Source organism: Oncorhynchus mykiss, chromosome 17 (assembly GCF_057628025.1).
Source record: "Oncorhynchus mykiss isolate SJ-2025 chromosome 17, ASM5762802v1, whole genome shotgun sequence".
Classification (NCBI taxonomy): domain Eukaryota; kingdom Metazoa; phylum Chordata; class Actinopteri; order Salmoniformes; family Salmonidae; genus Oncorhynchus; species Oncorhynchus mykiss.
This window is the reverse complement of record NC_143038.1, coordinates 34030783-34050937: the sequence shown is the minus strand read 5'-3', so window position 1 is coordinate 34050937 and position 20155 is coordinate 34030783. Positions and strand designations below refer to the sequence as shown.

General features: G+C 41.9%; 1 protein-coding gene across 2 annotated transcripts in view; it reads left to right on the top strand.

Annotated features, from left to right (window-relative positions):
- The window catches only part of LOC110494977 (peroxisome proliferator-activated receptor delta), a 43643-nt gene extending 25369 nt beyond the window's left edge, over positions 1-18274 (top strand). Inside the window, exons 3-8 of one of the 2 annotated variants that reach the window (XM_036948206.2) lie at positions 9094-9245; positions 9459-9597; positions 9718-9938; positions 12093-12299; positions 12542-12785; positions 12974-18274. In XM_036948206.2, coding sequence (XP_036804101.1) covers positions 9094-9245; positions 9459-9597; positions 9718-9938; positions 12093-12299; positions 12542-12785; positions 12974-13221 — 1211 coding nt within the window. In that variant the 3' untranslated portion in view covers positions 13222-18274. The remainder of the gene's footprint in view (positions 1-9093; positions 9246-9458; positions 9598-9717; positions 9939-12092; positions 12300-12541; positions 12786-12973) is intronic. The other variant, XM_036948207.2, reaches the window with a different exon arrangement.
- Positions 18275-20155: the final 1881 nt, after the last annotated feature.

Below are 20155 nucleotides of genomic sequence, written 5' to 3'. Positions count from 1 at the left end.
TGGCCAATTCCCAGTCATGTGAAATCCATAGATTAGGGCCTAATTTATTTATTTAAAATGACGGATTTCCTTATATGAACTGTAACTCAGTAAAATCTTTGAAATTGTTACATGTTGCGTTTATTTTTGTTCAGTATAGCACTGTTCTGATCTAGAACTTAGTGCCTATGGGGGCAATCAATACAGTTACGTATTGGGATATTATTTTTGACGATATAGCAATATCATTTTTGGTCTAGTTTGCTGTACCTGCACAAACTCCAGTATTTTTCATTCATTGTTTATTTTCTACCTTTAAAAAAAATAGGGAGCCAATTTGTGTTCAGCACCTATTTCCATGACTAATGGCGGTCTCTTGTCCCGCTGCAGCATACATGAGAAATATGTTTGGAACATCAAATAGCAATAAAATCACAGTATCGAATCGCATTTAGAATCTTGGGATGCATATCGTATCGGCACGTAATTATCATGACAACGGGGATTTTTCTGTCATAGAAACCCTAAAAAATACAAAGTCTGTAAACTTAAACGATGTAAACCAAATATAAAGTATGTAGAAAGGATCATTTATTATTATTATTATTATTATTATTTATTATTATTATTATTATAATCTGAGAACCAACCATCACCAAAATAAGAGTCAGGGGAACTGGAAAAATTGGCACTTCTTACATAACATATGGTCAAGCTGCTCCCACAACAGCTCAATAGGGTTGGGATCTGGTGACTGTGCTGGCCACTCCATTATAGACAGAATATCAGCTGACTGCTTCTTTCCTAAATAGTTCTTGCATAGTTTGGAGCTGTGCTTTGGGTCATTGTCCTTTTGTAGGATGGAAATTGTAGTGATAGCCTTCCTATCGCTCCATTCCAGTCACTTCTCAAGGTCCCCTTTACCCTGTACAAATCTCCCTTTACCACCACCAAAGCACCCCCAGACCATCACATTGCCTCCACCATGCTTCACATCTTTTCATTTTTTTTTTTGTTTCACGAATGTTCTTCTTTGATGCGAACACCTCAAACTTAGTTTTGTCTGTCCATAACACTTTTTTCCAATCTTCCTTGGTCCAGTGTCTGTTCTTTTTCCCATCTTAATCTTTGCTTTTTGTTGGCCAGTCTGAGATGTGGCTTTTTCTTTGCAACTCTGCCTAGAAGGCCAGAGAATCCCAGAGTCGCCTCTTCACTGTTGACGTTGAGACTGGTGTTTTGCGGGTACTATTTAATGAAGCTGCCAGTTGAGCACTTGTGAGGCTTCTGTTTCTCAAACTAGACACTCTAATTTACTTGTCCTCTTGCTCAGTTGTGCCCCAGGGCCTCCCACTCTTTCTATTCTGGTTAGAGGCATTTTGTGCTGTTCTGTGAAGGGAGTAGTACACAGCGTTGTACGAGGTCTTCAGTTTGTCAATTTCTCACATTGAATAGCCTTCGTTTCTCAGAACAAGAATAGACTGATGAGTTTCAGAAGAAAGCCTTTGATTACAGGCTCACAATGGACAGAAACAAACTCACAAATTCCAATGCTCCAGTTACTCAACTAGTCTATGGAAGGCCAGTTTTATTGCTTCTTTAATCAGAACAACAGTTTTCAGCTGTGCTAACATAATTGCAAAAGGGTTTTCTAATGACCAATTAGCCTTTTAAAATGATAACTTGGATTTGCTAACACAATGTGCCATTGGAACACAGGAGTGATGGTTGCTGATAATGGGCCTCTGTATGCCTATGTAGATATTCCATAGGAAATCTGCTGTTTCCAGCTCCAATAGTCGTTTACAACATAAACATTGTCTTCACTGTATTTCTGATCAATTTGATGTTATTTTAATGGACATAACATTTTATTTTCTTTCAAAAACAAGGACATTTCTAAGTGACACCAAACTTGTCAACGGTAGTGTACAAACACAATCCATGTCTCAATATTCTCAAGGCTTAAGCTCCTCCTTTAACTGGTCTCCTCCCCTTCATCTACACTGATTTGACATCAATAAGGGATCATAACTTTCACCTGGTCAGTCTGTCATGGAAAGAGCATAATGATTTGTATACTCAGTGTATATGTACTAGAGGTCGACCGTTTATGATTTTTCAACGCCGATACCGATTATTGGAGGACCAAAAAAGCCGATACCGATTAATCGGCCGATTTTTATTTTAAAATAATTTTATTTATTTATTTGTAATATTACAAATAAATTACAACAATACTGAAAGAACACTTATTTTAACTTAATATACTACATCAATCAAATCAATTTAGCCTCAAGTAAATAATGAAACATGTTCAATTTGGTTTAAATAATGCAAAAACAAAGTAAAAGTGCAATATGTGCTATGTAAGAAAGCTAACGTTTCAGTTCTTGCTCAGAACATGAGAACATATGAAAACTTGTGGTTCCTTTCAACATGAGTCTTCAATATTCCCAGGTAAGAAGTTTTAGGTTGTAGTTAGTTATTATAGGACTATTTCCCTCTACACCATTTGTATTTCATTAACCTTTTGACAATTGGATGTTCTTATAGGCACTTTAATATTGCCAGTGTAACAGTATAGCTTCCGTCCCTCTCCTCGCTCCTCCCTGGGCTCGAACCAGCAACACAACGACAACAGCCACCATCGAAGCAGCGTTACCCATGCAGAGCAAGGGGAACAACTACTAGAACGCTCAGAGCGAGTGACGTTTGAAACTCTATTAGCGCGCGCTAACTAGCTAGCCATTTCACTTCGGTTACACCAGCCTCATCTCGAAAGTTCATAGGCTTGAAGTCATAAACAGCGCAATGCTGGACGCACAACGAAGAGCTGCTGGCAAAACGCACGGAAGTGCTGTTTGAATGAATGTTTACGCGCCTGCTTCTGCCTACAACCGTTCAGTCAGATACTTGTATGCTCAGTCAGATTATATGCAACGCAGGACATGCTAGATAATATCTAGTAATATCATCAACCATGTGTAGTTAACTAGTGATTATGATTGATTTGTTTTTTATAAGATAAGTTTAATGCTAGCTTACAACTTACCTTGGCTTACTGCATTCGCGTAACAGGCAGTCTCCTTATGGAGTGCAACGAGAGAGAGGCAGGTCATTATTGCTTTGGACTAGTTAACTGTAAGGTTGCAAGTTTGAATCCCCCGAGCTGACGAGGAGAAAATCTTTCGTTCTGCCCCTGAACGAGGCAGTTAACCCACCGCTCCTAGGCCGTCATTGAAAATAAAAATGTGTCCTCCTGGGTGGCGCAGTGGTTAAGGGCGCTGTACTGCAGCGCCAGCTGTGCCATCAGAGTCCCTGGGTTCGCGCCCAGGCTCTGTCGTAACCGGCCGCGACCGGGAGGTCCGTGGGGTGACGCACAATTGGCCTAGCGTCGTCCGGGTTAGGGAGGGATTGGTCGGTAGGGATCTCCTTGTCTCATCGCGCACCAGTGACTCCTGGGGCGGGCCGGGCGCAGTGCGCGCTAGCCAAGGTTGCCAGGTAGCCTCCGACACATTGGTGCGGCTGGCTTCCGGGTTGTGCGCTGTGTTAAGAAGCAGTACGGCTGGTTGGGTTGTGTATCGGAGGACGCATGACATTCAACCTTCGTCTCTCCCGAGCCCGTACGGGAGTTGTAGCAATGAGACAAGATAGTAGCTACTACAACAATTGGATACCACGAAATTGGGGAGAAAAAGGGGTAAAATAAAATAAAAATTTTTTTAAAAATGTGTTCTTTAAAGGTATAAAAAATATTTTTTTATTTATTTTTAAGTCGGCACATCGGCGTCCAAAAATAACGATTTCCGATTGTTATGAACTTGAAATCGGCCCTAATTAATCAGCCATTCCGATTTTAATCGGTCGACCTCAATTACCTCGTATGCCTGCACATCAACTCGGTACTGGTGCTCCCTGTATATAGCCATGTTATTACCTGGTACTCCCTGTATATAACCATGTTATTACCTGGTACTCCCTGTATATAGCCATGTTATTTTTACTCATTGTTATTTACTGTGTATGTATTCCTCATGTCAATATTATAATTTTTAAAATTACATTTATCTTTAACTCTGCGTTGTTGGAAAATGACTTGATAGTAAGCATTTCACTGTTCGTTTACACTTGTTTGCAAAGCATGTGGAAAATGAGATTTGATTTTGATCTAGAACTTGCTGTGCTGATTTAAAACAGTGTGCTGATCTAGAAATCAATGCTGCAATCTAGAACTGTTTTAACTGTACAGTCGGCCTTTACCTCCATTTTGTCTGTGTTTATACTCCCTGAGAGAAAAGTGGTGCTCAGTAGCCTGTCATTGTTTCCCAGCAAAAAGACTTATGGGCAGATTCCGAATTAAGAATTTACGCCTTTCCTACGCACGCCTTTCCTATGTACTTCTCAGTATTTGGTATTCAGACTTCTCTTATTCAGTCACGTAACATGCTTTGCAGGCGATATTCCCTTGTGCGCACTGAATCAATTCAACAGATGAAACATTTATCTTAAGCTGTCCCTTTTAAATACGGTGTACCTTTTTTTATTTTTTATTAGAAGGTTCAGAAAATAGGGATCAATTAAAGACTGCCATCTATCCATCTTTGTTTCTGTTTCAGCACCAACTAGTAGATTTAAAAATACTCTTGTAGATTATTTTAGGTACATTTTAGGTTTAGGAGTGAGTATGAATTTAAAAAACTGGTTTGGAGAGCCTTTACGGTCAAAATATATTGACAAATAAAAACTAGTGGTTTGATTCATCCTGAAAGTTGTCATAGCCATGAAATATTGGAAGGTAGGGGGGGGGAAATGGTACAATAGGGGTTGAACTATAGTTCTATAAATCTACCCTAATTCTCTCTGATCATGGAACTGTATGACAACGGGTCCAGTTGTCGTGAATCGTGCTCCGAGTTTAGTCTCCTATGTGTGATCTGGATTCCATAATGATTAAAATAGGCTACATGTCCCAACATTATTGCACAACGTTAGCCTAATATGATCCACTAAAGCTTGTGACACTCAGTCACAACTTACAGACGTGACACAGGGAAGGTCAACGGAATGATTCAAAATATAAACTGTACATTTTTAAACAACTAACACTAAAATGACGGTTTATAAATGTATGTGGGTATTACTGACGGTGGCTCCTGACAGTGGCAAATATTGAACATAGTTTTACTTAAATGTCTAATCGAGACAAGCCCACAACACAGGCTATAATTGCACCATTCTAAAGCGCATGAATCAACTCTGCTGTTTTATTCCCCACAGAAACCTAATAGCTTGGGTGTCCAAATGTCTTCCACGTAAATGAGGACATACAATTATTATTCGGAATAACGGCGCAGCTGTTTATAGCCCATTTCTCTGGAAAAGGGTCCGCAATGCATGTCATTTGAATGATTTTTCAGTTTGCTGGTTTCATATTTGTCTCCAGGGATCATAAGGAAAAATTGTCTAAAACGATTGCTATGTGCACTTACAATCCCCTTCTCGAAATGGACTACTCGTTTAGGCTCTTATCATTAGCTCTTCTCCATTTTGAAATTACTCTGCATGGAGAATGCTGTTATTTATATCGGGGACAAATGCATGCTTTTTCCACTTTGAACCGACAGGTTCCCTCGACCATATTCATAGTCTCCTTGTGCATAAAGGTGGTGGAATTAAGTCAAGGTCAGAATACGGCTTATCCGTAGACACACCTCCGCCACACCTTAATTTCTTAGATCTCCCAAACGGAATAGCGGGTGAATAGCATGCTATTCTCATTCTTAAGTTCGGGGTTAGAATACATTTAAAGAGATGTGTATAAAAAGGGAATTATGTTCTTTTTTAGCACGCTTAACTCAGGTCGGAATCGGGGTCCATTATACTTCAACTGCAAATTGTACACATCTGAGTAAGGCCCATGGAGGACAACCTACAGTGCGACGGGCCGACGTGACCATGCTTGTAAAGAGAGCGCTTTATTTGACTATTACATTGCAACAATGAATTGTCCATTGAGATTGTGGTGAGAAGAAGTCACTTTGCTGGGTCATGATGGAATCCTCACAGGAGGTCCAAAGACTGCAACAATGTCTTCTCACGTAACACACTTGATCTATTTTTGAAGCGTCATGGAGCTACTCAGAAAAGACTCCCCAGTGTTAAAATCTGGTTTCCCTTGACACCGATTTGAGTTGGGCGTACATGTTTCATACCCAGCTGTGATGGCTTAAACAAGGTTTGAAAAATAACAAATCAAACTTTATTTAAACGTTTTGTATCACAATATGCTTTACGATACTCCTTCACAACCTTGACATAGCCTACATTATAAACAAACGGTCGGCAAGTAGCCTTAACTTAATCTGCAGGAATAGATCTCGCCAACAAACGTTTTTTAGAATGGCCAGCCACGTATCCTTGTGAGGGGCCACTGACTTCTCCTCCAGATACAGATACCCTTTTGATACGGAGCGCTGTTTGTTTTTGTTTAACGGCCGAGAGATTGTTATCTCTAATCCACATATACTATACGCACACATGCGCACTTAACCACACACATCCTCAGTACATGGAGCAGTTTAGTGTGTCCCGGTATAGGGCTCTGAGTTGGTGTTTTTAACGTTGAGCTGCTCTCCCTCTGAGCCATCATACCAACCACTGTCAGACCAGCCAGCTACTGTACACACTTTCCTCCACCAGTGGCCCCTGAGTTTGGGAAACTCTGGTCCAGAAATTCTTTACTTTACTCTTCTATATAGGATACCTTTCTATTTCCTACATTCCGGTCAGATTTGGCCTCCTCTCCCAGCTCTGCCAACCTACATTTTCATCTCTGGCCAGTAAAGCTATGCTTGTGTTTGCCTTGGCAGGTGGGAGATGGCCAATTCGCAAAAGAACCGGAGTGTGGATAGGCTGTGGTCTAGTACAGAGGTCAGACCAGTTGAGCTCTTTCGGTGAAGGTTTTTTTTCCGTAAACATTGAGAATGAGTCTGACTGCACTCTTAGGTTTTTTGGTTTCTCAAGATCAACGTGTATTACACACTGTACCTGGGCTTCAGGTAAACCGTATCGCTTCAGACAAGCAACATCTAGTGTTAATCTCGAAACGGAAACAGGCTCTGTCACACCACGGCAACAGGCTCTGTCACTGACTATAATGACACTCTTCTCAGGTGGTGAGCAACAGGCAACCATCATTCTTAAAGCTGCAATCAGCAGTATAGAAACAATGGTTTACCCACCCCTGTTTCGGTGAAAAGCTGAAGGATGGGGCTGGTAAAATGTAACCACTCTCAAATTCATAGACCGAGCTATGGATGCAAAGACTGACCCTCCATGAAATCAAAATGATAGTTTTAACCATGTTTTGTGGCTATACAGTACTTATTTACATTTACCTTGTTTACAAACGTTGGTGTAAAGCAAGCCTATATTTTGGGTTCTGATGGGGTAAGACAGTTCGTGAGGCATTCATTAATAATATTCTTTGGGAATCAATAGAGAGCGAGTGAGAGGTGTGCGTGCGTGTGTGTGTGTGGTTTTAAAAAGTGTATGTAGCAACTGCTGATGGCTCCTTTAAGTGATGACCATGGGGGGGAAACACCAGAGATGGAAAACCACACCAGAGCTACACAGTGTGTGTCCTGCATGTGACTTGGAGAGGAAAAAAACAACCTCAAAGGCGGCAATCAGGGGCTTCATGTTTAATGCTGTTAAGCAGAATCTAGGTTATACAAATAGAAAAGCAAGTTGACTGAATTCCCCTGTCATTAAAACCCTCTTTTTGGACTGACTGTGACGCATGCGCACTGACTCATTCTTTGCATCCTCTGTCCTCGCCTCCTCCTAAGCCGTTTTGGAGAAAATCCAAGGTACCTCCCTTCTGACCTTCTTTTGGGAAGGAGTCAAGGAGAGATGTGAGGAATGGAGGAAAGATGAATTGAGGAAAAAGCCTCAGATGAAAGTGGTCATGGAGGAGGTATGGAGCACCACCCATGCTGGTCTTGGTCAGTCTGCTCTTGCGGTGTTACTTCTCCTCGTGATAAATTCCTCAGGCGCCTAGGCCTCTCCTCCCACACACAGAGGAACTCAGACCCCCTGTCTCTCCTGTTGTGTGGCCTGACGTCGCCCAACCCGCCTGCCACGACTGTGCTGGGTTTCCCACACTTTCATCCTGGCCTAGCAGCGCAGCCCTCAGGTTTTTATCCTAGAATTAGAACGGATAGAATAGAACACCCGTAACATGGTTCTAACATGGTTACATTGAGGTGTATTGTCCGTCCTACCTACTCTAGTTCTGTGGAGTGTAACAGAGTGGAACAGAACGCACTCGGTTCCAATTTCTGAAATGGAATGGCCTTAAAACGGAATGTCCCTCCTTGCCATTCTACTTCTAAATAGGGTGTTGCGACATCCCCCTAGAAACAGAACAGATGAAACAGAACATCTTGGTTAGAACATTATAAAACTCGCATGGTTCTATATTCTGAAATGGAACGTAACTTGAGATCTGATTGTCCCTCCTAGCCAGTGTAATTCCATGGGGTCTCTGAGCCATTAGCATTCTTGGCATACCTCCTGGGCTCCACTGGGAGAACTCTTTGGCAGGCAGCAGCAGAGATCAAACCCCAGGGAGGAACTGTCTGGAACACACCAGCAGATTCCTGACACACTCGCACATATAGAAACATGGACATGAGCACACACAGCTCACATTGCACATATACATAACATCTTGAGGTAGCGTTGGTCAATTGACACACAGCCCAGTCATACCCAGAGCCAAATAAATACTATACAGACTGTCCAGACTGGTGTCACCAACAATAACTTTTTAGTTTGTAGTCTTGACTCGAGTCTCGTCCTTGTCTTACGTTCAGCTCTGTACGGTCGTTCCAGTATTACAGAGAAATTCATTCAATGCTTTCATATTACACATGTTTTTTATGTGGATTGTGAATTATGAGTAATTGGACCTTTTCACTAGTCCAAAATATAATACCAAGACGTTTTATATGAGATGTTCCTTGTCTGGTCATGTGATCAGGACAAACTCCGGTCCCTAGTTAAACTCAGAAAGGACCATGTAATAACAGAACCTCTCTCCGTCTCCAGATCTGTCCCAGACGTCGTCTCCATCGCTGTCGGACCAGCTCTTCCTGGGTCGAGAGGAAGGGACGGGGGCCGGGATCAACGTGGAATGTCGGATCTGTGGAGACAAAGCCTCGGGGTTCCACTACGGAGTACACGCCTGTGAAGGCTGCAAGGTGAGGAAGCCGAGAGGGAAGGCATGAGGACATCCCAGGAAACTCCCAGGATGTCAGTGTTTTGGAGTCGCCCACTGCATAATTCATAAATCTGACCTTTTCACTTTTCCAATCAAATCTGCTGCTCTTTATATCTAATCATTTAAAAATGTCTATCTAATATACACTTAGCTTTTTTATTTTATTCACCCCTTTGCTTACTCTTTCTCTCAGGGCTTTTTCCGCCGGACCATCCGTATGAAGCTGGAGTACGAGCGCTGTGAGCGCAGCTGTAAGATTCAGAAGAAGAGCAGGAACAAGTGCCAGTACTGCCGCTTCCAGAAGTGCCTGCTGCTGGGCATGTCCCACGACGGTGAGACACACACACACACTGATCACCTTTCCGTTCCCTCATTTTCACTTTAGACAAAGTCAAGGATGTGTACCCTGTGAGCATACCCAATTTATGGATGTACACTGATTGTGTTCCCAGCGATCCGGTACGGCCGCATGCCGGAGGCGGAGAAGAGGAAGCTGGTGGCGGGCCTCCTGGCGGGAGATACGGCTCCGACCACCAACCCCAACGGCTCGGACCTCAAATCCCTGGCCAAGCGGGTCAACAACGCCTACCTGAAGAACCTCAACATGACCAAGAAGAAAGCTCGCAGCATCCTCACCGGCAAGAATAGCTCCAGCCCGGTAGCGTATCCATATGTAAATGAAATATAATACTTTAACACCAGCTCAGTACTGTGTCCATATGTAAAAATGATACATATAATGCATTAACACCAGGTCAGCTCAATACAATATACATATGTCAATATTATGCATACAGTGCCTTCATAAAGTATTCACACCCCTTGACTTATTCATCATTTTGTTGTCACAGCCTGAATTCAAAATGGATTAAATCTTATTTTTTTTCTTCTCACCGATTTGACACACCCCATAATGGCAAAGTGAAAACCTGTTTTTAGAAATGTTTGCAAGTGTTTTGAAAATGTAAGTACAGAAATATCTAATTTAAGTAAGTATTCACACCTCTGAGGCACTGCATGTTAGAATCACATTTGGCAGTGATTCTTTCTGGGTAAGTTGCTAAGAGCTTTGCATGCCTGGATTGTACAATTTTTCCCCATTTGATTATTTTCTAAATTTTTCAAGCTCTGTCAAATTGGTTGTTGATTATTGCTGGACAACCATTTTCAGGTCTTGCCATATATGCAGATGTAAGTCCAAACGGACACTCAGGAACATTCACTGTCTTCTTGGTAAGCGACTCCAGTGTAGATGCGGCCTTGTGTTTTTAGGTTATTGTCCTGCTGAAAGGTGAATTCATCTCCCAGTGTCTGGTGGAAAGCAGACTGAACCGGGTTTTCCTCTGGGATTTTGCCTGTGCTTAGCTCCATTCTGGGTCCGTTTTATCCAGACCTTAACGGTTATAAGCATACTGGTACTCTGTAATGTGTTGTATTGGATTTGCCACAAACATAACACATTGTATTCAGGACAAAAAGTTAATTGCTTTGCCACATTTTAAGTATTACTTTAGTGCCTTGTTGCAAACAGGATGCATGTTTTGGAATATCGTCTTTAAAAATATATCTGTACAGGCTTCCTTTTCACTCTGTCAATTAGGGAAAGGGGATACCTAGTCAGTTTCACAACTGAATGCATTCAACCAAAATGTGTCTTCCGCATTTAACCCATTAGAGGGGTGCGGGGGGGCTTCTTTAATCAACGTCTGTTATTGGCCATTAAACTCTGTTTTAAAGTCACACTTGCCTTCATAGTGGCATCCCTGAGCTCAAATGGATTTTCAATGTCTGCTTTTCAATTCTTTTTTTACCCATATACCAATAGGTGCTCTTCTTTGAGAACTATTGGAAAACCTCCCTGGTCTTTGTGGTTGAATCTGTTTTGAAATTCACTGCTCGGCTGAGGGACCTTACATTTATCTGTATGTGTGGAGTACAGAGATACCAGTGATAACATGGGGGTTGAAAACTTATTGACTAAAGACATTTCAGCTTTTCATTTTTTTATGAATTTGTAATAATGTTTAAAAACATCATTATACTTTGACATTATGGGGTATTGTGCCAGTGACACATCTACATTTTAATACATTTTAAAATGTAGGATGTGAATACTTTCTGAAGGCATTGTAATTGTTACCCAGAAATGATTTGATAATGTAGCTGCTGCATTGGGACGTGAAGTAATTTCCATGCACGTCAATTGTGTCCATGGCCATTTTTGATTCTGTCATTTCAATCCACACTAATCGAAGTGACAAGAATGTCGCCTATACTCCAGAAGGGCACTTTAGCACCAGGCTATACTGACTTCACCTCTGCTCACACTGCCTGGCTCTCCAGTAGCGTTGGTTGCCTAGCAACCTAGCAGCTGTGTATGAATTTGTTGTAAAAACCCTGGTTGCCTTGATGCCTTATCACTGTTGTGTCTGAGATCGTGGAGGACAGGGCAATGGGCCAAATGTCGGTGTCACTCAGAACAGCCTACTCTTTTTCATGAGTTGATTTACAGGTTGGATGTGTGCTTATTTACATTTTAGTCATTTAGCAGACACTCTTATCCGGAGCCACTTACTTACATTAGTAACATTTTTACATTTTTTCTTTTCTTCCCCATACTAGTCCCCCATGGGTATCGAACCAACAACCCTGGCGTTGCAAACCTCATGCTCTACCAACTGAGCCACACGGGACTTGTCTGCATACACTATGTCTTCCTAAACTAGGCCCAGGCAGAATGGCCTTACAGAATGCAATTTCAAGTGAAAGGTCTGTTTTAGTGTTGTCATACTGCTATTACTTAACTAAATACCCCCCCCCCCCGTAGCCCTTCGTGATCCACGACATGGACTCGTTGCACCAGGCTGAGAACGGGCTGGTGTGGAACCAGCTGATCAACGGGACGCCGCCCAACAAGGAGATAGGGGTTCACGTGTTCTACCGCTGCCAGTGCACCACGGTGGAGACGGTCAGGGAGCTCACGGAGTTCGCCAAGAGCATCCCCGGCTTTGTAGACCTCTTCCTCAACGACCAGGTATATACAAGAACACACCAATTATCAATCAAGACCAGGTACAGTAAAGCAACATTCAATCAAATCATCAATCCATAGTTTTGTTGGGTGAGTCATTGTACAGCCAGGAATGTCATCTATAGTTGGCTATATAACATAAAACATGTATACATGCTGGGCAAAAACCCAGTTTAAAAAAAAAAAAAAAATTGAGATATTGGACTAGTGATATTCAGGCTGCTGTTCTCCCTCCCCCCCACCAGGTGACGCTGTTGAAGTACGGCGTACACGAGGCCATCTTCGCCATGCTTCCCTCGCTCATGAACAAGGATGGGCTGCTTGTGGCCAACGGGAAGGGCTTTGTGACCCGGGAGTTCCTGCGCAGTCTGCGGCGGCCCTTTAGCGAGATCATGGAGCCCAAGTTTGAGTTTGCCGTTAAGTTCAACGCCCTGGAGCTGGACGACAGTGACCTGGCCCTGTTTGTGGCCGCCATCATCCTCTGTGGAGGTACGTGCTGGTTCTGTACTGGTACTACCATTTTATAATTCAGTACTATGCACTGTCATAATAAGCCAAGCTGAGCTTAGTGTTGAAATCGTGTACAAGTTTGTTTTCTACCAGTTGACATACAGCATACTAAACCGCTTCTCCCACTCCTCCTCTCTCCCTCCACCTCCGCTCTCTCCTCCTCCCAGACCGTCCGGGGCTGATGAACATCAAGCAGGTGGAGGAGATTCAGGACAGCATCCTGCAGGCCCTGGACCAGCACCTGCTGGGCAACCACGCTGACTCACATTACCTCTTCCCCAAGCTGCTCAACAAGATGGCCGACCTGCGCCAGCTGGTCACAGAGAACGCCATGCTGGTCCAGAAGATTAAGAAGACTGAGTCAGAGACCTCACTGCACCCGCTGCTGCAGGAGATCTACAAGGACATGTACTGACTGGACTGGTTTTAGCTTTCTACAACAGCAGTGCTGTTCACTCACTCCTGTTTCCTGTGAGTGGGAGTCACAGGGGGTGCATGTTTTTTGTTCCAGCACTAACACACCCGGTTCAACTCCTCAGCCAATCAATCACGACCTTGATCAGTTGAGTCAGGTGTGTCAGCGTTTTTATTCTAACGTTTTTTTAAATAAAAGCCTGAGGAAAACGGATACCTGAAATGGCAATGTGCTGACTGGTGGGAGTTATGACTATGAATATAGCTGCACACTCTTGTTTCCGATGCAATTGATTTCTAAAGAATCACCATAGTTTGGGCAGCAAACTGCCTTCATCAGGGTCTCTTGACTGTCTGGACTGGACGGAATGACATTCTGATTGGGAATGGAGCAATGGACTAATACAAAGTAATACACACCCTACCACATATTAAACATGCGTGGAAGTGGTTGGGTGTCCCAAATATATATGTATATTATAAAACCTGATTTGAGCTGTTTCAAGACATAATTGATGCTGTTGTATTGCAGGCTTTTAACTGTGGTTGGACAGGACTGATACAGTTGACTGCTTGTAGTCTCCTGCTCTCAATGTGGTGAAGGTGCAGAGGTATTCCAGGAGAATAACAAACGGCTCCGCAACCAACGCCACAACAAAACCAAGACTACTTTTATTTCCCCGACTCTATTTTTCGACCGATGATCAGCATTGCTATTTTTATACAACAGATTTTTGTAGTCTCTCCCGATGAGGAGTGTTTTTTTTACAACGGTCAACCCATTCTTAACCCTGCAGTTCAGGGTTATCATCAGACTGTTCTGCCATTTTGTTTGTGCTACAAACTCTCTAAGAGGTTGTGATGTTGATATTCAGAAAAGGGATGGTTCTGCTTGCCTGTAGAAATAAGAGGGTCGTCGGCAACCATGGGCGTCCCCTTTCCCATTCCTAAGGCCCTTACCCTGGGATCAGCTATCACCAAACCCCCTTAACTCTCCTTTCCTCATATGGATACTTTCAGTACAAATTCACACCCGTCAGTCAACCTCACAATTTATCTGCCAATCATAGAACGGTTTTGATTGATAACTCACAACCCCCCCCCCCTCGTGTCATTCCCCCAGACACTGTCTGATAGTAGGAGTTAATATTTGTACCTTCAAAGTTTATTTCCCTCCATGCCACTGAGCTCCCTCCCCTCCTGTTAGACCAGGAAGTACATGGACATACTCAGTCAGTCTCACTTCTCAATGGACACACATATATATATACATTTATAGATTCTTACAACCTCCTAACCTCAATACCTTTTGTTTTATTTTGTGTAAAACTGTTGGGTCTAAAACCATGGGACAATTCTGTGTTGTCATACTGTGAAGGTTAACCTGACCCCGGGGTCTGTGTAAGATGTTTCCATGTATGATTTTACTTATGTTTACGCTAGATTACTTATGTATAATTGAAGTATTATTTGTATGTATTTTTTCAGCCAGGCGGTGTTCTGTAACCTGAGCACTGTCGATAAGCCAAACTCTGAAGCCGGTCTTGTGCTTCCCAGTCAAAACAGTTCACGCATAAATTACGACAACATCATGTGACGTTTTTGTTTTGTTGTTCGGCAGGGTTCTTTCCGGCTGTTCACGCACTCTTTTTTTTTTTTTCTTGAGGCAAGCGTAAGTTCAGTAGCCGACGCCTACGTCCCTTAGTTGGTGATAGTTCCCACCCCTACTGTTGACCTATGAACCGGATTGTTCAAAGAAGTGTATGCTGTCATTCAATAAGAAAGCGCAGCAGCAGCCAGACCCTACTGTCTGCACTGCACCACTAGTTTTCATGCACATTATTTCACTTGATTTACTGCATCAAACATCTAAGACCTCCTTGGTGAAAACGTCATTTTTTTTGGAGGAAGTGTTGGCTCAAGAGGGATAAATAACAGTAATATTGCCACTTTTTTTCTTGTTTTTCAAGAGAAGGTTTTAAGGGAGTACGCAAGCACAAACATTCGCTTTGCCTAGCCGAGTTCTACTGGGAGCAAACCGAAACCTATGTATGCGGCGGATGCCTTAACAGTAAAATTGTCATATGATGAGCTTCCCACTCGTTCTTTCCCCCCTCTTCTCATTCATCCACTGAGTAGGGTGTGAAAAAATTGGCCAGCTGTCGGTCAGTCGCACAGTCTAACTAAAGACCATTTTGTAATACTTTAAGAGAAATGGATCCTCCTCCTTTAGTTGCTCCCCCCCTCCTTTCCATCTTTCACTTCAGTCACTGGTCTGAAAGGCCTGATCACATGAAAGCAATACAGAGAAGACTTCTGTGGGAATTCCACCATAGACTTGACCTATCCCTTCCTTTTTTCAGTGATCAACTGAAGGGAGTTGAAATGCATGCCAACAGTTAAGACATCACTGCTAGAAACATATTGACTTGTTCTATTGCTCTGGACAAACCCATCATAATACTGAAGCTGTTGGAATTCTTAGTTGCAGGGGGACCAATCTATTTTGCCATGAGAGGAAATGGGTTTATCCTCCATTCTTTAGGTCAACCAATCATGGTAACTGATGAAATACTGCATGTCCTACATAGAAATTATTTCAATGATATGTAAATCTATTTTTATTATGTTCTATATTGTGAGATACAATTTAATTTTTGCAGTAATTCTATTATTACAGTACCCGTCGAAAGTTTGGACACATCTACTAATTCCAGAGTTTCTTTTTACTTTTTTCTACATTGTAGAATAATAATGAAGACAAACTATGAAATAACACATATGGAATCATGTAGTAACCAAAATATATTTGAGATTCTTCAAAGTAGCCATGCTTTGCCTTGACAGATTTAGCACTCTTGGCATTCTCTCAACCAGCTTCATGAGGTAGTCACCTGGAATGCAATTCAATTTAATTTGTGGAATTTCTTTAATGCATTAGAGCCAATCAGTTGTGTTGTGACAGGGTAGGGGTGGTATACAGAAGATACCCCTATTTGGTAAAAGACCAAGTCCATATTCTGGCAAGAACAGCTCAAATAAGCAAAGAGAAATGACAGTCCATTACTTTTAGACATTACATTTCAAATGTTTTATTTCAAGAACTTTTAAAGTTTCTTCAAGTGCAGTCGCAAAAACCATCAAGCGCTATGATGAAACTGGCTCTCATGGGAACTACCACAGGAAAGGAAGAACCAGAGTTACCTCTGCTGCAGAGGATAAGTTAATTAGAGTTAACTGCACCTCAGATTGCAGCCCAAGTAACAGACACATCTCAACATTAACTGTTCAGAGGAGACTGTGTGAATCAGGTCTTCATGGTCGAATTACTGCAAAGAAACCACTACTAAAGGACACCCATAAGAGGAAGAGACTTGCTTGGGCCAAGAAACACGAGCAAGGGACATTAGACCGCTGTAACTCTGTCCTTTGGTCAGATGAGTCCAAATTTGAGATTTTTGTTTCCAACCACTGTGTCTTTGAGACGCAGAGTAGGTGAACGGATTATCTCCGCATGTGTGGTTCCCACCGTGAAGCATGGAGGAGGAGGGGGGCTTTACTGGTGACACTGTCTATGATTAATTTAGAATTCAAGGCACACTTAACCAGCATAGCTACCACAGCATTCTGCAGCGATACACAACCCATCAGGGTTGCCCTTAGTGGGACTATCATTTGTGTTTCAACAGGACAGTGACCCAAAACACACCTCCAGGCTGTGTAAGGGATATTTGACCAAGGAGAGTGATGGAGTGCTGCATCAGATGACCTGACCTCCACAATTCCCCGACCTCAAACCAATTGAGATGGTTTGGGATGAGTTGGACCGCAGAGTGAAGGAAAAGCAGCATGCATAGTCTTCAGCATATGTGGGAACTCAAGAAGCTGGTTGAGAATGCCAAGAGTGTGCAACGCTGTCATCAAGGCAAAGGGTGGCTACTTAGAATCTCAAATAGATTTTGATTTTTTTAACACTTTTTTTTGGTTACTAAATGATTCAGTATGTGTTATTTCATAGTTTTGATGTCTTCACTATTATTCTACAATGTCAAAAATAGGAAAAATAAAGTAAAAAACCCTTGAATGAGTAGCTGTGTCCAAACTTTTGAATGGTACTTACTGTATGTGACTCCTTGCCCATACAGGAGATGGGTTGCCAAATTGTTACAGTTGAAGCGCTTATTCAAAAGATATGTCTATTTTAGCTCACAGGAAGTTGTTCACGCACAACTCACTGATCTGATGCTGACTACCTACAGCAGAAATGTTCTCACAAGGTTGCATTGGCAATGTTCTGTTGCCAAGTTGAAACGATGATGATGATAATAAAGTGATGTGTTCAACCACTTGTTCTGGTTACAGTATGCTGTATCCACTTGGAGTCAGTGTACCCTGGGGTGTAGTTTCTCCCCCTGAGCACCTTTTTTTCTTCCTCTAACCGTCTTCCTTTCTCTCAGTAGGAATATTTTTATTTTCTGCTTTTTATCTGATGCCCCTGGATATGTCATTGTCACAGACCACCTGTGGTTATTATTCAACTTTTATTGACACTTTTTGTGTCAGTAAATTTCTAGAGATATGGTTTGGTGAACTGTTCTAAGTTGCTGTCCATGCTCTTTTCTCTGACTGCTTGCAGACAAATGACTACGCCGCCCCCTCTGAATTCCCTTAACTAGCAGCACTATTACTTAACTAAAGAAGTTGTCAATAAAAACCCTTTTCCTTATTGTGTTTGTTACTGAATAGAACACGTTACAATGAAATGTCAGTAAAGTATTACTGCTGCACAATATATTTTCCAAGAGCAAAAAGCTAAAGAACAAAAAATATAAGAATCTCAATGGTTGACTGACTAATTTATTTCCCCATACAAATGTATGAACACAGCTAGCAAAGGTCTGAAATATTCTACCGTCTACAACTGCATAGTGTGCATTTCCTCCCATTTAACTTCTGTGTAAACACCTGGTGTTAACTGATGGAAATAATACAATTTCTACCTTATGTATAGAACTTCCTACAAATGGTTGAATTAAACATTCGGTAATACTTTTGATGTGTCTCTTACTTGCTTGACTACATGTGATGTTCTTGTTTTCAATTATTGGATTAAATCTCACTAGCATCACTCTACAGGTGGTATCATCATTGGATCTGATTAATTTGATGCCATGCAATTTATTCTTTATTTTGAGGACTGCAACCATAGAACCTTAAGCTATTGTCAACTTCCCATCTATGGTTATTTTACTCACTGCTCAGTCATATGCTCACTGTCACCCTATTTTTATCAGGAAGTGAGCCCTTAGGTCTCTTTTACAGATGAGCCCAGAATTACAGAAAATATAAATACAAAATGCAAGCAGAAATAAAAATTTATAACAAACAAGGTCGTAAATCAGCTTTTTGAATTGCCCTAGACAGAGGCACAAAAAACTCAAATGTAAGAACATGTTGAAGATTTTTTTCCACAAATAAGGTGCGAGAGAACTAAAAGCTGATTTACTTAACTCGGTTGAGACCAAAGGCATTTCCAGTTAGCCATCCCTGAGACCGGGTGTAAAAAATAGTTTGGAAGATGCAACTGTGGCCATGTAAATAATTATGCTACTCATTTTAAATCCACTGGTGGCACCTTGTGTGACCATAAAAGTCTGTGCGACCAGGCACAGAAAAATAATTTTGTTGCACTTTAAAATGTGCATCCTGCGACCTACTGTGCGGGATGGAAACAGGACCCCCCCTCTCCCCAAAAACATACCAAATTACCAAAAAATGTAATCAAATAAATCAAACAACATTACTGTTGAAAAATAAACAAATAAGATCCCGAGACAGGCTCAAGTGAAGCCTGGGAGGGCGGGACGTTTTCCGGGGTCAGTACACCTCGCAAGTCTTCAGATGTAAAAGTACCAAAAACGATTCTGCAACAGCCACAAATGTCCAGTTTATTGGACATATTTGAGCCTTGAGCCGTACAGCTTACAACTGTTGCAATGAACGCCACAAAATCCACATTTTTAACACACGGTATCTTCAGTGGCAGCAAACATTTACTTCAGGCTGTGGTGCATGCATTAACATATCTTTACTAGCATCACGCGCTGCTTAATTAGTCCTCAGCATCCACCAATCCGACCCGCGTTGTGACGTCAGAACGCGGCCAGAGTGTCGCCTTACTGTTAATGTAGTCATTCTACAGATTCAAAATTGGCCTACAAATGCTTACATAATTTGCATTATGCCAGCTGAATCTCCCAAAGTAACCGTGCCATTGCAAAAACAAAACAAAGCTAAATATAAGGTGGCATGTAAGAGGATAACGCTCTTCTTTTTATCTTAAAATTAAGAAAATAGGCGCAAAATTGTAGAAGTAGACCCTCCCACGACTGAACGACTGAGAGGCTTATGTTTACTGTACTATAATATAGATGATTTACCGTTTATCAATGGTTGGATATTGAAATTATCCTATAAACGTTATGCTTTTAAGCTAATAGCCTATTAATTGATATTCCCGTGTCCATCCGATCCTCTTCTTTAGTTGTCTGTTGATGTTGTGCAATGCTATAGGCTTAGATGTAAATGTTTATGTTGTTTATAATGGTTGGAATCCAGCCGTTGAATCAATAAATGATTGTAGTTCGGGAGGGGTGGTTAGGTCAGGTAGGTTACCCTGCCTGTCTAATGCTTCTCTCCTGCGACAACGGGACACCCTGGGGCCACGGGGCCTAGTAGATGATTGATAGATAAGACTATGAATTACTTTTAGATGGGGGTCCCTTTTATAGGGCTGGGGGGACGGGAGTGACGTCATCGTGGGGTAATTTGGAATGTCAAGTCAATGAGCATTACTGGTAAAAAAATATACAAAACTCAGTGGATATAAAGTGGTCACCAGCCGAATGTAAGAGGACAGGGCAAATTTGAAGGTG